At 44.3% G+C, this 16194-nt stretch overlaps 1 protein-coding gene across 1 annotated transcript in view; it reads right to left on the bottom strand.

The window, feature by feature from the left end:
* Window positions 1-16055, bottom strand: part of pi4kaa (phosphatidylinositol 4-kinase, catalytic, alpha a) — a 34137-nt gene extending 18082 nt beyond the window's left edge. The window contains exons 1-24 of the mRNA XM_079755681.1: window positions 15923-16055; window positions 13700-13816; window positions 13282-13375; window positions 12933-13021; window positions 12761-12833; window positions 10812-11074; window positions 9757-9823; window positions 8599-8747; window positions 8000-8065; window positions 7777-7873; window positions 7120-7311; window positions 6758-6858; window positions 6289-6418; window positions 5840-5969; window positions 5320-5415; window positions 4233-4416; window positions 3422-3522; window positions 2647-2815; window positions 2509-2559; window positions 2089-2197; window positions 1284-1420; window positions 626-759; window positions 328-410; window positions 111-181 (exon numbers count right to left, since the gene is read on the bottom strand). Of these exons, the coding sequence (XP_079611807.1) occupies window positions 111-181; window positions 328-410; window positions 626-759; window positions 1284-1420; window positions 2089-2197; window positions 2509-2559; window positions 2647-2815; window positions 3422-3522; window positions 4233-4416; window positions 5320-5415; window positions 5840-5969; window positions 6289-6418; window positions 6758-6858; window positions 7120-7311; window positions 7777-7873; window positions 8000-8065; window positions 8599-8747; window positions 9757-9823; window positions 10812-11074; window positions 12761-12833; window positions 12933-13021; window positions 13282-13375; window positions 13700-13816; window positions 15923-16021 (2802 nt within the window). The 5' untranslated portion in view covers window positions 16022-16055. The remainder of the gene's footprint in view (window positions 1-110; window positions 182-327; window positions 411-625; window positions 760-1283; window positions 1421-2088; window positions 2198-2508; window positions 2560-2646; window positions 2816-3421; window positions 3523-4232; window positions 4417-5319; window positions 5416-5839; window positions 5970-6288; window positions 6419-6757; window positions 6859-7119; window positions 7312-7776; window positions 7874-7999; window positions 8066-8598; window positions 8748-9756; window positions 9824-10811; window positions 11075-12760; window positions 12834-12932; window positions 13022-13281; window positions 13376-13699; window positions 13817-15922) is intronic.
* Between the last annotated feature and the right edge of the window lie 139 nt (window positions 16056-16194).

Raw genomic sequence — 16194 nt, 5'->3', positions numbered from 1 at the left:
TATCCAGGTAGAGGTCCGCTTCAGATCCTCCATGTGACCGATGAACACTCTCGTTACCCTCAAAGTCTCAAATCGTAGGTGTTATTCTTATAATGCTCATTTCTCCTTACCTTTTCAGCCATCATCAGCAGGAACACTTCAAACACTTTGTCCCCGACAGCGATCACACACTGCATCATCCCTGTTCAGGTTACAGGTCAACACAAAACCATGAATAAATAAATACCATAAAAAAACAGAAATATATGGCCTAACTGTGATAAAAGGCTATACCAATAAAGTGAATTAAATTCTTCCTTGTAGCATAACTCCATTATTACCGCCTACCAGATTTATCCTTCTGGATGGCCCGGTCCTCAAAGTACCGGAACATGACCTGGAAGCGCTCTGAGTCTAGAGCCCGCAGCATCCTGGGAGAAAACACAAACGATGTACACCTACATGAAGGGCCCCCCCAGATCCACAAGCATAGGGTGGATGGAAATAAACACCCTCAGGAGCAATGGATACAACGCAAACGCGCATCATTAAACAAGCCATAAACACAACGCACAGCCCCACTTGTCCCGGCCCTGCAGAGCAGCCAGATGTGTGTGTGTGTGTGTGTGTGTTCCCCCCAGCTAACCTCATATACTCCAGCCTGTAGACGGACAGCAGGTAGGTGGACATGGCGAAGTCCAGCTTGTGGATGAGCCCCACCACCTCGGGCGGGGGGTCCAGCAGGTTGATGATGGTGCTGCGCAGGTCGTTGAGCTCCGCCTGAGACATCACAGCCCCCGTGCAGTCGGTTAGTCAGCGGTTCATCAACACAGGTTCTAGAGCGCTTTGTTAGGTCGCTGAAGGCACATTCATAGGCAGGGGTGGGAATCTTTCGGGATCTTGTGATTTGGTTCATTTTTGATTCTTAATTTTAAACGATGATCGATTTGAGATTGATTCTCGATTCAGTGCATTGGTATATCAGTTCATTTCAGAAGGAACTCCAGTCCGCCATGATAGGCAAATTATGACTTAATGGCAATCATATGTTTATAAGATTATGCTGTTTTTATATTTCAACTGTGTTGAAACTGTTGTCATCACTAACTGAAGGCAACCCAGGAAAAACTAAGAATTGGAAACTTTGGTCACGCATAAGATTCAGCCCCTTGTCCCAGGAACAAGAAACAAGGTGTAAGCGTTTATTGTCAAGTGTATGTGCACGTTGAACTGTGTGCACACACTTCACAACCTTCTTCTTAAGTGTGTGTGTGTGTGTGTGTGTATGTTTTTCTTCTGCTTACCGCAGTGACAGTGTCGTTCTTGAGGGCCGAGTTGTACTGCAGCTCCGAGCGTAGAGGCTCACCGCTGGGGAAGGTGAGGAGAGGCGACTTGGTGGCGATCTCACACACTCCTTCATACCACTCCTCTGGCCAGAGACCTGGGAAATACACAGGAACACAGAGGTTATAAACCATGAAACACAGAACTGATGAACCATTAAACACAGAGCTGATGAACCATGGAACACAGAGCTGATGAACCATGAAACACAGAGCTGATGAACCATGAAACACAGAGTTGAGGAACCATGAAACACAGAGCTGATGAATCATGAAATACAGAGCTGAGGAACCATGAAATACAGAGGTTATAAAGCATGAAATACGGAGGTTATAAAGCATGAAATACAGAGCTTGTAAACCATGAAATACAGAGCTGATTAACCATGAAATACAGAGGTTATGAACCATGAAATACAGAGGTTATGAACCATGAACTACAGAGCTGATGAACCATGAAATACACTCAAATGAACTATGAAATACATAGCAAATGGACTTTATAATCCTGTGCATATAACCTATGAAATACAGATAATATTAACTATGAAATACAGCGCTAGCTATCAAACCTGGTAACTTCCGGTACCACCCCATTATCCCTCCCCTCTACTGCAGTAAGAAACGATTACAATAAATCAAAAAAATTCACAGGAATAAAAACGGATCCAAAACAGGGCACTGCAGTGAAGCTATGGATACAGACCATAACATTGCATGCAAAGGAACCCCACCGGGAGTACAACAACATAACAACATAATCTACCTGATCCCTCCACAGCGAAGCCCATGACAACGGAGTAGAGCCAGAAGTCCCTGAACAGCTTCTGGAGGCGGGGCTTCGCTTCCTTGATCGGCGGCAGCCTCCTCGTCAACTACAGACACGGGGAAACACATGGAGAACATGTTGGTCCATTCAGAGGAATACAGCTACGGTAGCAGCTCAGATAAGCTGCTGGACCGCAACGATTTGTCCTGGGTGAGGCCTATGGGTTTTTCAAACTGGGTGGTTATATAATATAATGATACATAAATATATATACCATTTGGTGGATGATTTTAACCAAAGGGGTCTTACCACCTGAATGGCATGAATGGGAATTGAAGCCCAAACTTAGTACTTTGATATAACAGCAAAGAAGGCTACCATCAATGGCAGTGCTCTGAACGAATACTGTCCACTCACCACAGCGATAACTGGAATCAACACGCCCAGGTTCCCTGCGCTGCTCGATGCCTAGGGGAGTCAAAACAAGTTAATCCATCAATGCTCTGAGTGAGCGAGCGTGTGGGTGAATACAGAGTGAGGACCTTGTGGCGCTACCTTCAGCGCGGGGCCCTTGTCCATGGACCTCTCGCTGGCCCTCTTGCCCTCCAGGCCCAGCTGAACAAACAGCTCCAGCAGATTGACCAGCAGCTCGTCCACCATGTGCTCCGCCTGCAGGTTGGCCGCGATGTTGGCCAGCGCGTTGATCACGGCCAGGGAGCAATGTCTGCACACCAGAGGGAGAGGTTGGAAGTGTTTCGGGTCCAGGCAAATACAAAAACCCATGTGTGGAGTTTGTATGATGGGCGGCATTATAGCACTTATCGCTAGCGCCAGGTTGTAATACACGTCCCTAGCTGTTGTTTATTTGAACCACAATCCTTGCGTAAAATGTTTACAAAACAGCAACATGTTATTGATCCAATACCAATGGACATCAGATAACCAATATTTAATAGGAAATAGGAAAGGTTTAGGACAGGTAGTGGCTAGTGCTGAGAAAGGGTGGTCAAAAGAAGGATGTGCGTCTTAGATCCCGGTGGTTGTTTCTTACAGCTATGCAGTCCTTTACTCCTGTTCCCACTCTGAGTGGTGTTGGCCTGACGTAGCTCGCTAGGCCATGCTGTCAGCGTTGTCTACGTCACGTGTGTGCATGTGTCCTCATCTACTTTCCCTTCCCAGAGATTCACAGAGTGAATCGTGTCATTCCATACGGTAAGGTTATGTGACTACATGGGACATTTCATTGGGATTGTATTCGTCTTCTCTCAAGGTTGACCCGCGGACACACTGAATGAAAGAGGAGACAGGGATACAGCCAGTGGTGGGTTACCTGTATCCGTGGTCCTTGTAGTCTTTGTTGGAGTACACCATGGAGCTGGCCTTCACACTGATCTGCTGGAACAAGTTCCACACTTCCTGGTAGATGTATTGCTGTAGAGAGAGAGCGATGAACTAGTTACTAAATATACAATTGAATGCATGGCTTACAAGAAATATAAGCTATAATAATTATGGTTAGGAATTAGTTGATGACTTCTACTCAGATACTGGAATTACATTGTGTGCTACTTAACGATGTAAATTTATAGTTGAGTACTTCTACTTTCACTCCACTACTGTGGACTAATTTATTACTCTCATAATACTCATGGTAGCTCTTGATACTGCATATTGCACATGACAATAACATTTAAATAAACCTATGTATGACCTCATTGCTTGAAAAAAAAGAGATAATATATGGCCCATATGATGGATTAATGACCTCTTTTTGCAACATACTCTTAACTCAAAAGGCTGGTCTTTTCTCAGCTTTCTATTGTGTTCCTCTTGAAGTTGGTTTTCCGCTTCCCCACTCAAACAACTGCTGAATGTACCTCTCTGTACTGTGTATAATAAAATTTATAAACATTACGTCATTAAAAGTCACTTATATTACAAAGTAAATAGCTTTTTAATTGGCAACAATTATCTAACCCAGAACACTGGGTACAAATGAGCTAACATTGTCATTATTATAATTGAATTATCTGTTTATTCGTTTAGAAATGAGTCGCGATAAGCACTGCTTCTTCTGCTCCCCACCACAGCTCAAACACAACATGGATTAGAATCGGACACACGAGACACAAAGCACTGACATTGCCTGTGATGACCATGCAGCCCAGCTGGTCCACGATCAGCACGTCCAGCTGGGAGGGCGGCTGGCAGAACTTCTGCTGCAGGATCTGCAGGATGGGCTCCATGACCCGGGGGGTGTCCCTCAGGGCCACCGCGATGTGGCCCAGGGCCCGGATGGTGTGGTCCGGGATCATGTGGGCGTCCCTGGGGGAGGAGGACAGAGGGTTAGGGCGCTCGCATGAGGACGGTCTGGGAGACTCACTATTTGTGGATCGTGCATTGTGCTTCTGTTGGGTTGGTGCGGTTCCACCGGCCTTGCCATCTTCAAAGCCCGTTTGGATACGCATCTTTTGACGAATCGCTACTCCCCGAACTACACCTGATCCTCACCTTCCACTCCCCTCCCCTTAATGTATGTTTGTCTATTGCGCTTGTATGTCTATATATGCGCTGTGATGCGCTATGGCGGGGTTTGTCTCTGTGTTTGCGTACTGGTGTTTCTGCTCTGGGTTTAATGCATCGAAAGGCGTTCTTGTCTCCTTTTATTTGCCTCGATTTGTGTTTTCTGATCAGATGTTCAGCATAAAATGGTCATTCCAAATTCTTATGGGTCATTTACCTACTGCAAAAAGATAAAATGCTGTTGGTCCATGAGCTGACAATGTTGAAATTTGAGCGCCACTTTTATTTAATTAACTGGCATCCGAGTACCACTTTCAATTAATTCATTGGAATGAGCACCATAATAATTAAATACTTAATTCACAAAAAATATATATATATGTCTCAGCGACCAATCTCTGACTTGTTGTAACTGGTTCAGGAATAGCACTACATTCTACCCCAATGTGTAGAATTTGGCTTATAATAATAAAGAAATTGAATTGAATTGAACTGAATGGCCTAACTAAAGCCTGAGACACTTTCAGTTGTCAGTTGTAATTTATTTCATGTGATTTAGTTACGATGTTGACACGACTGTGGGTTGAAATAGACATGGAATCACATGTAACATAGTACCAAAGGTCAGTTCCCCACCTGGGTCGCTACAAGGCTGATTGCCTTACATGGCAGGCGCTGCGATAAGGGGCTGAGGGCCTGACTTACTTATCGTTCTCCTGGTAGATGTAGAGACGGTTGGAGAGGCTGGCCAGGAAGGCCTCGACGATGACACTGTCCATGGTCAGACCGGCTTTCAGACACCTGGAGAGAGGAGCAAGAGGAGGAGACAAGAGGAAGAGGAGAGAGGAGAGAAATGAAGAAGAGGAGAGAAATGAAGGAGGAGAGAGGGGAGAAGAAGGAAAGGAATATGAAAGGAGATGAGTACAGTAAAGAAGTAAAGGGAGGAGAGAATGAGGAAACAAGGAGAGAGGAGAGAAATTAAGAAGAGGAGAGAAATGAAGGAGGAGAAGAGAGGAGACAAGTAGGAAAGGTATATGAAAGGAGATGAGTGCAGTAAAGTTGCAAAAGGGGAGGAGAAATGAGGAAACGAGGAGAGAGGAGGAGGAAAGAGGGAGGGCATAAAAAAAAACATGTTACTGGAGCACAAGAAAATACAGAGAATAACAGAAAACACGCATCCCACCAGCTCCAGTGTTGTCTATGTGTACACAGACGTTGTCCCCACCTGCAGATGTTGTCGATGGAGATGTCTCGGAGCTGCTCGTACAGGGTGGCCTGGCTGCTCTTGTTGGCGTGGCAGCCTAGCATCGACAGGGAGTGTTCGTTGGTCACGTGGATCTTGATCTCCGCTCCGGCTGCAGGGGGATTCAGAGACGGTCAGCGTTCATTAAGGAGCAGGTGGGAGTAAGCTAGGCATCTTGCTCAAGGGTGCCTACAGGTTAGGCTGTGGACATTGGGGATCGAACCCAGAACCTCTCACCTGGGAGTCCAACTCCCTTCCCACTAGACCATCCTAAATTCCCTTTGTGACCTTTGAATCTTCTTTCCAATATGTTGTCCCTAACTGACCTATGAATTGTTGAGCATTTCAGACGAAGGTCTTTATTCATTATTTGGTGCGCAGTTAGACAACAGTGTGTGTGTCTGTGTGCGTGCGAAGGTCCAGTGTTGTACCTGGAGCGTACTGGCTGTGGTACTTGTTGAGCTTGACCAGGACTGGAGAGGGCACCACGAGGAAGTCCCTGAGCGACGTGGTGACCGAGTGGGCCACCACGGGGAACCGCTCGCACAGACGACCCAGGCCCTGGAACAAACCACTCATAAGATCATATGCAGGAGCCAGATTCTACCTTCAAAGTCCTGAATCAAACGAAATGCCTATTGTCATGTGTTTCTCATGTGTTGGGCAATAGGCCATGTCACAACTGGCTATGTTCCTTTTGCCTATGAAGTCACATTATCCAAAGTGACTTGCAGTGAATTCAGGTACATTACGTTATCATACCGTGGCATACATTATCATTTAGCATTGTGTAGGCAAAAGAGCCTCTTGCTCAAGTCTGCGTACTCATGGGACCAAACCCAGCATGTTTCTTTTAGTTTAGCCCTTGATGCTGGCTGAGGGGAGTCTGGGTCGGGGTACCTGGAGACAGCAGATGAGAAGCGGCATGTGGGCGATGATGACTTTGCTGGACGTCTTGGACTGGAGCTTCTCCGACAGCTTGGTGCACAAGTTCTCAGCTCCTGGTGGGGGGGGGGACCCCGGGGAAGGGCCGGGAGGTGGAGGGTTTATTTAATACGCAGAGGAAACTTAAATGGCTTGAAAGAATATTATTATTATGAAACAAAGAGAATGATATAGAATGTACATACTGAATACATTTATTGGATTCCTACTGCTGTATTCATGTAGGATACATTATTCAACAACTCTATTGGCAAAATACATATTAACTACCCAGGTTTAAAACAGGCACCACGTTGAACATGTTAAAGGGCCCTTACCCTGTTCCTCGGTGACAGCCCACACCATGAGGTCCACGCAGGCGGCGTTGGCCTGGCAACGCAGCTTCAGGGGGCTCAGCTCGCTCTGCAGGTGCTCCACGTCATGCAGGATCCTCTGCAGCTCTGACTGGCTGCTGCTGAACTGCTCCAGCACAAAGTCATGGACCTCCTTCACATAGCCCGTCTGCAGGTCTGGAGGGGGGGGGGGCGCGTTAGGGACGAGAGGCTTCAACAACAAAAAGCTACAGCTACAAATACTTCCTTCCTATAATAATAATAATGAGAATAATATGTTACATTTTATAATTCAAGTAGAATATTTATACGCACATTAAACGCAAATATAGATATGCTAAATCTTTGAATTGAATATATGAATAAGTAATTTAGCTTTTACATTTGTCATTGTGTAATGTACAGCATAACGTGACCCTTAGCATAAATAAATCATATTAAATTATTAAGGCAGAGCAAAATCTGCTCAGTAAAAAAACATGTCATTACAACGTCTTAGTGATTAAGTAGAGAAGGACGCTATTGAAGTTCAATAGGCCTTAAAACAGATATGATAATGGATACAAGGCTTCCCGATCTCAGTGATGGTGAATGTGACCTCATGTTTCCTGTAAGGCTACACTGAAGCGGAGGTGTCCGTACCTTTGAGGTTGTACAGCGTGTCTCTCAGCATTTTAAAGATGGCCACGTACAGGGGGTCGCTGAAGGTTTTGTAGTACAGGTGGAGACCTGGGTTCAGCTAGAAAGACATTCAGTGGTATGACATTAGAACTACGATCACAGAAACATGATTTTAAGATCATATTTGAATGATCCCAGACAAGAAATATTTGGGGTTTAATTGGCATATGAAGAAAGAACATACCTCTACGACTTCTGTCAAAGTAGCATCCAGTGTTTTCAGAAATGACTCAGAGACGAACAGTTCAACCTAAACAAAACAAAGCAAATATAAAGAATTTAAAGAAACATTTTGACAGACTTAAGACCATAAGAGGTCAAATTAAAATAGTTACATTAGTAGAGTTATAATTTATATCAGAAGTGTTATATATAAAATCTTAAGTGTGATAGCCATTGACAGAGGTGATTATACCGGGTAGCGTTATAACCTCACATCGATCGTAATAATTAATAACTATGCTTATATATAGAATGAATATCGGCAGTTTCCTTGTCAATATCATTAGTGTCATATTTAATATCGGTAGTGTTACGTTAATTTCAGTTTAACTAATATTGCTAGTGTTATCATTTGTATCGGTTGTGTTGTCGTTAATTCCGGAGTTATGGTTCAATTTGTAGTTGAAGTGTCATTTTTTGTTATCTGTAGTATTATCTGTAGTATTATTGTTAATAGCGTTGAGTATCGGTCGATGAGTATCAGTAGTGTCATCGTTACTGTTGTTATTGTTCTTGTTCAAATCTGCAGTGTCATGGTTCAAATGGGTGGTGTGTGAGCACCATGTGCAGCAGCTGCCGGAGCATGTCCAGGGGGACGTCAAAGTCCCCGGGGCTCCTCCCGGTGAAGAGAGGGGACACGGAGAAGCTGGAGCTGATGGTGGAGAAGTAGTAGTCCGGGTCCACCGCACTGCCGTCTGGCAGGTAGGAGCCTGGACAGACAAATGGACCAATAAGACAGGGATCTTTATCACAGGGCTTGTGATATTTTGATGTCACGTTCATTATTTCCGAAGCATAAGAGCAAAGGAGTGAACACAGAGACATAATCAAATGTACCGCCAGGTAGGGCTGGACGATTAATCGAATTCAAATCGAAATCGCGAAGTAATAGAACGCGATATGCAAATCGCAAAGGCCGCGATAGTATTATGTTTTGTGTGGTTTTTTTTTTCCATTTTTTGTTTATTTTTTTACCGTTACATACTGGAGATCAGTAAGATTTACATTTATTTTTCTTTTACAATTCAGTAGTTAGATAAAGATGTCATAATATCAATTCATCTCAACACATCGGCCTGTCCTAAAGGAAAGAGCAGTTTACATGTTGACTGCTTCCAATGTTGTGTTGGTCATACTAAAGAATGATTTATTGTTTTTTTAGTGAATAATACAGAACATAAGGAACTTAATAAATTTAAAAAATCGCATATTAAATCACAATATTGGTCAAAATAATCGCAATTAGATTATTTCCCCAAATCGTTCAGCCCTACCTACAGGTCAGTGATTTTTTATGATAGGGCTTGTAGATTGGGATGTCACATATTCAATTATAAACTATTTTTAACTCGATAATGGTTGTTTTGGTCATTGTTTAATAATTCATCGTGAATTAATGCATTCTGATTGACAAGTTGATCGTTAGCAATCTTCTTCAAGGATGCCTATAGGTAGATTGAGGCCTTTGGGCTGAACCCAGAACCTTTCGTCTGGGAGTCAAACACACTTACCACAAGACTATTCCTGTCCATCAAAGCCTTGATCTCGAGGCACCAACATTTTTAAAGTTGCTCTCATATTGATTGTATGCTTAAAAATGTCCTCAGCCTGACCCGTAAATCCCTCTGGATTACAGTATCAGTCGCATGATTAACTTTCAATGTCAGACGACAGCCACATCCAAACAGCAGGGTCATGCATATTCTCTTTGGCGCTCACCTTCGAAGTAGGGAGCAGAGGGGTCCGTGGGAGAGCTGGGCATTAAACCAACCCTCTCCGGACTAGCCTGGGGAGAGAAACACGTCACATAATTAAACTTCTATACAGACAACTTCCTCTTGGCCCAAATAACACATTCCTACTAGTGCATTACAGATTTGTTATTTAGATAGAAGCTCGGTGCTCAGATGCTTTCCATTTGCTGATGTCATTCCTAGAGTGTCACTGTTTATATTTTGAAGACGACCACTTGGAGAGTGAGGAAGCCTATTCTTTATATACTTTTTCCTCCCCTAAATAGATGCCCTTACCAAACCATTTATCGGTAAATGTCAAAACGCCAGTCCAAAAGATAAAAGGTGTCACCACCTCTCAGTACAGAAGCACACTTTTCTAAAATGATTTTCGTACCAACGAAGAGAAAGCAGTGAAGGGAAGAAAAACACCGCTACCCTGAACCCAGATGGAGCATTGCCCTGCGCTGGCTGCTCCAGCCGGATGCGAGAGAAACAAATGACGTGACCGCGGCCCCTGCCCACGGTCACCGCAGCGCCGTGGCGCCGTACCCCTGAAAGCATGAGCTCGGCGAACTAATGTGCGTCATCAGCATTGTGGCAGCAAAACGGCAAAAGGCCGTGGGCGAACTCTCTGCGCACTTCACAGACGGCATCATGGGGACATGAAAGCCCAAAGAACAAAGCTCCGCAGCTTGGGTGGTCGGGCCTTTACTGCTGCTGCCCCTAGACTGTGGAACGCCCTGCTGACCACCTGAGGGCCGCACAGACTACAGCGGTTCTTAACCTAAACTTAAAAAACATATTTTTAAAAAAAAAGCATTTTACTAAATTTTCTTTTATAGGTTCTCCTTTAAACCGTTTATTCATAATTCTTAATAATTACTCTCAGTAGCACTTTAGATTCCCACTTTAGCACACTTAGATTCCTGAAATATAAAGTGCAATACAAATCAAATTTATTATTATCATTATAATTATTATTGTTATTATTATTATTATATAAAGCCACGGTCTAACCCTCCCCCCGCGGGCGCCCACCTGCTGGGACGTTCCTGAGACGGACGAGCTCTTGCGCTTGGCCGAGTCTTCCTGGCACACGGCGAGGAAGGAGCTGGGCAGGATGGAGCGGAAGTCGCTGAAGGAGCGGCGGCGGGCGGCGTCCCCGTCGTCGGCCGACGCCGGCAGGGCCACGACGGGCCGCGGGAACAGCTTGGACAGCAGGGCCTCCTCCGTGTTGCTATAGCGACCAAAGGCCCGGGCCACGCCCAGCAGGCACGGCACTGTGTACCTGCACAGGTACTCTGGGGAGGGAGGAAGGGAGGGAGGAATTTGGGAGTGTTGGGAGGGTTAGGAAGCCTGGAGGCGTTTTGGGAATGGTGAGGAACGTATAGATCTAGATTTTCCCATTTGAGAAACTCAGGCCTTCTTTATCATAGAGTAAAAAGGATAACAAAATGGAAAAAGCGTGAGAGATAGGCAAGGTTGCCTCTCTTTCGTAATGATGCATGTCAAGCACTTTTTAAAGACAAATTCAGGGTTTTTCCAGGCCCAAAATAAGGCTTGGTGAAGAGGTAAAGAAAAGAGAAATGTGCACGCTACTGTGAGAGACTCCAAACGGGTGGAAACAATCTTTTCCCCTCCGTTTTCCTTTGATGCGTTTCAGAAATATCTCCATAAAGACGGACTCATTGCGAAAACGCATCGAGCTGTAGAAACGCTGTAGTACATATTCAAGGCGCTGGTTCTCCACTGAAAAAAGTGGAGCGCATCAAGCCTGCGAGCTGTATACCAACATTCAGTCGAGGAGGAGATAGCAGTTGTAAACCTTTTAGATTGAGCAGAAATACTTTTTAATGTACAGTTAGTAAGTAATTTACCAAGGGGCTGTATTTAAAGCAACAAAAATAATACCAATAAAAAGGAATAATAATAATTCAACGCGACTCTGACGTCGCCCAGCTGGTGGGGGGGCGATGACGTCATCGTATGCGTTTCAGGCGTCCACATGAATCCTAACATGAAAACAGATTGGTCCGTTTTTAACTTATTCGTCGGCCGAAACGCACAAGACTTATGCGTTTTCACCCAAAAATCGGTTTGTGTGGACGGGGCCTTAGCTTCCGCTCACAGTTACTGTGAGGGAACACATATGTACACGTATACACGCAATGTATACGTGTACATATATTTCCGTATACACGGAAATAATGATTTATTATAAACTCCTATCTGCTCCTGCTGGTGGTTCAGAAGAGGTCGTGGGCAATAAAGATGCAAAAAATGACAGATTAAAACAAAATGTTTCGACCGCAGCATCTGAAATACATTACATCACTTAGTATTGCAACAGTGAGCACGCACATTCATTCATTATTCTCTCCTGATTGCTGGTTGGCTGAGTGTGTCACACCCGTCCCAAACCAGAGGGGGGGGGGGGGGGGGGGGGGGCTAAACAATACGGGCTACCTAGGAAACCAGCCACACATTTGACCTAAGAACGCCTACGAGAGAGAGCTCACAGAGCAGCGATCAGCACATCGCTGTATGCTTCTAACCTATTCCAAGAGTTATACAGTAGAGAAGAAGACAGTGTATCAAGCTTGGCCCAGCACTCCATATGTATAAGATTGTATCATAGGTGTTTTGGAGATGACGAACGCAAGAAGCTCAAGCTCAGAGATTACGGTAGGCTAAATCCAAGCACTGTTAAGGACCTCTTTATTGGTCCGAGCACTTTCAAGGTCTTGATTATTATTATTTTCATCTAAGCATTTTCGACTACTTTCCAGTCCCATGGCAACCCTGGATAGGGGAGAGAGGAAAGAGCTAGGAGGGAGACAAAGCCAGAGAAGAGAAAAGAAACAAGAAGTGCAAAAAGAGAGAGGACTGGGGGAGGAAAAGCGGGAAATAAAAGAAAGGAGATATAAAGAGGGGGATAGATAGAAATCTAGAAAGAGAGAGACAAAGGAACCATGCACTGTTTGCACCTTTGTCATGGTGCTCTGGGTCTCTGCAGATATCCTGCAGCACCTGCATTGTGTCCATCACCGTCTCCAGGATCTGACATAAAGGAACACAGAACCCAGCTCAATAACACACACACACACACACACACACACACACACACACACACACACACACACACACACACACACACACCTGTCCTCGTAGTGTTTCATCCCGCTGGGCAACGTCTGACAGGAGCGTCACTAGAAAGAAGCTGAAGTTCTCCGCTACAGGGAGTGTATCTGTTTCAAAACATACACAGAAATACAGATTATTACTCTATCAAGACTCTATAGTGCATACAAATGACTATTTAGCGATTCACCCAAAGTAACTTGCAGCTCATTCAATGGCATTAAGGAGCAGGCGGGGTTTAGGTTATCTTGCTCAATATGCCTACAGGTAGGTTGTGGACATCGGGGATCAAACTCAGGACCTTGCGGTTGGGAGACGAACGCCCAAGCTCCAAAACTATGAAAGTAGAAAGAATCTATATCTTTACCCCTTCCTTTGCGCTCGGAGCTCTCCTCGATCCACTGAACCCTAGTGAGTCCCTTGAGCAGGCCTAGGAGGTAGGGGACGATGGCGTCTTTGTGCTGAAACACCACAAGTATATGACACGCCAACATGTGATCCACCGCAGTCACACTTCAATTTACTATCTGAAGAGCCGTTCATCCAACGCCATAAAAAGTGAGGCTGAGAACCATAAAAGCATACAATTTCTGACTTGAATACAAACTAATTCAAGTGCTGTGATAAAATGAAGTGATGGAAGATAAATAATAACAAAAATAAGAGCTAAATAAGAGAGTAAATGAAAGCTCGGAAAGACGGTGTTTATTAGTGCATCACCGTGTCATCTCAAGATGTTAACATGTGCATCTTAACATGTGTAACTTGTTATGAACCCCCAGTACCTGCAGGTTGGACTCCACCAGGAAGATGCCCAAAGCGATGACAGCATCTCTCCTACGCTCATCCAGCTGGAAAACTCCACGGAAGTCCACCGGACACATGCAGTGTAGCTTCTGGACCTGGAGCAGAACAACCATCACCACTAGTTCAAGGTCACAGTGGGCGGCAACTCAGCTAGGCTAACAGTGGAGTAGACCACAGCAGACACAGGGCCATTGCTGGGCAGGTGATAACCAGGCATTTTTAAGTGATGAGTGCGGTTCAGGAAAAGAAACGTAGGCATTGTGTCCGACATATCAAATGTCATCAGTGTCTGGTTGCATCCCTCACCCTTACAGAATTCAGTGTTTGTCACTTTATGTTTGTAATATACAGTACATTGCCTTCCTCCTCAGGCTTTTCTTTCAGTATCTTGTTTTTAGGTTGGCCAAACAAAGCAAAGAAGTTGAAGCGTAGAACCCAAGGCTAGCATGTTCATTAAATTAAGTGCACTGTATAAACCATGCTTTTTTTTTTAATCTGCAATGGCGCAATTAGGCTAAGAGCTGGAAGACTCTTCTACCCACCCTGTTGAAATGATGCAGTTCTGCGGGGGCCTTTGTCCTCCTATGCATTCTCATACTCCCCCTTACCAGATTGTAACTTTGTTTTGTAATCACATTGAATGACCCCCCCAAAAGCATCACAAGTATTTTACCCTACAAACTTCACGATAACAATGAGCAGACGTGTCAAACAGCAGTACTGTGTTTGTCTATTACATTGATCTTTGTTATGCATGTTCACTTTTGCTCTGTGCTGCTTTCACATTTTGTTTGTGTTGCTTTCCTGTACTGACTTTAGTTCAAAGTCAGTAATGGCCTTTTTGGTCAATGGCCTTTGTGTGGGGTTTCCGTTTCAACAAGACGTCAACAAAAGACAGAATCACATCCACCACATACTGCATGTGAATATTTGACACCTATGTGTGACCCAAACTATGCATACACTGATCCATAATACTTCTTCCCACCACACCAAGCCATCAAGGTCTGATATGGTGATATGGAAAAGTGATATGGAAAAACGCCCTTCACAGCCCAACCAGACAATGAGGCAGTAACTGCATAATGTTGTTCTCAGAATCCATTTATAGAAATGATGGAACCTAGAAGTGTTGTTGTTCTGTGTTGCTATGGAATGTTCCCCTTCTCAGCTGGACACACAGCGGCACACTCGCCGTCAAATTGGACAGCCATAACAATGCAGATAATTTGTGTCATTAGGCTAACCATATAATGACAGAGAAGAGATGAGTTGAGCTCTCGGGGGTGCCACCTCCTGAGATGTGCCCAGTGCTACTATAGAGCTATTAGCTGAAGGAAAGGCTGCCGTCAAAGTAGTTGTATGTGCAACTAAACTGGGAAAATAAAATTATATCCAGACACTTTGGCGATTAAGATTGATTATACAATGACCAATATTAAGAGTGACCGTGTCTGTGTAAAGTATGACAAAAAATATCTGTCCGTCCTGCCTACCTATCTGATTAAATACTTTGTTTTAACAATGAGTGCTTTGTTTGTTTATCCAGTCTCCTATCATTTATGTTTACCAGCCCCGACAAATACAGAATTGGGAATATTGTGCCATATGAGAATATCTGTCCGTTGTCATTTAGGAGAGAGGTCACATGACGTGACTCATATCCCAAAGCAACGGATCAGCCAATATCATGGGGGATGTTTCCTCTATCCGGCGGATTTCTACACTATATTAGACTAAATATCATACGTTCATAGATTATATTTCATGTAAAAAACACTATTTCGTTCTATAAAAATACGTCGATATGTTGCTAGTTGTTGAGTTGTTTTATGTCAGTTCAATGAAAAGTCCCGTTATAATTTGAATAGCAATTACCGTTATTCCATTACGATATATTCAGTCAGCACTCATTCATTTTAAGGGTCATTTAAAGTCCATGGGGCATGGGAACATTTTGACAACAAGAATACTCAAGTGTCTGCGGAATAGGTGGCTTTAACTCTAGTATATTGCATGGTTTAACAGTTGCTAAAGCCCATTCCATGTTTGTACCAAACGTGATCAAATGAAGAATGTTAAATGTCACAGAACATGTCATCTCAAGCGTCAACATGTCAATAGCGATCCCCTGCAGACTGTGTCAGGTAGCTAAGCGGGTTAACATCGGGCCTCCTGGAAGAACTTCACCGTTAGGTTACCTTTTCTATCGGTGCATGTCGGTGGGCTGCCAGGGACCGGGCCAGAGACAGCACCGTGTTGAAGTAAAATCCCCTCGTCCCAGATCCATTCGAAGACATTTTTTTAAATACTTGCTACGATTGCTAAACCAACACAAGCATCTTTATTCCCTTGCCCTCAAGAGGACAAGCAGACTACGGCAAGCGGACGGGTTCAGACAGAGCACAGCACAGCGGGAGCGATACAGTATTCCAACTGTCTGCTCTGGGGTTCATAACATAATCATTATTTC

The sequence above is a fragment of the Pollachius pollachius genome, assembly GCF_949987615.1.
Source record: "Pollachius pollachius genome assembly, chromosome: 18".
Lineage (NCBI taxonomy): Eukaryota > Metazoa > Chordata > Actinopteri > Gadiformes > Gadidae > Pollachius > Pollachius pollachius.
This window is presented reverse-complemented; position numbering and strand designations above follow the sequence as displayed.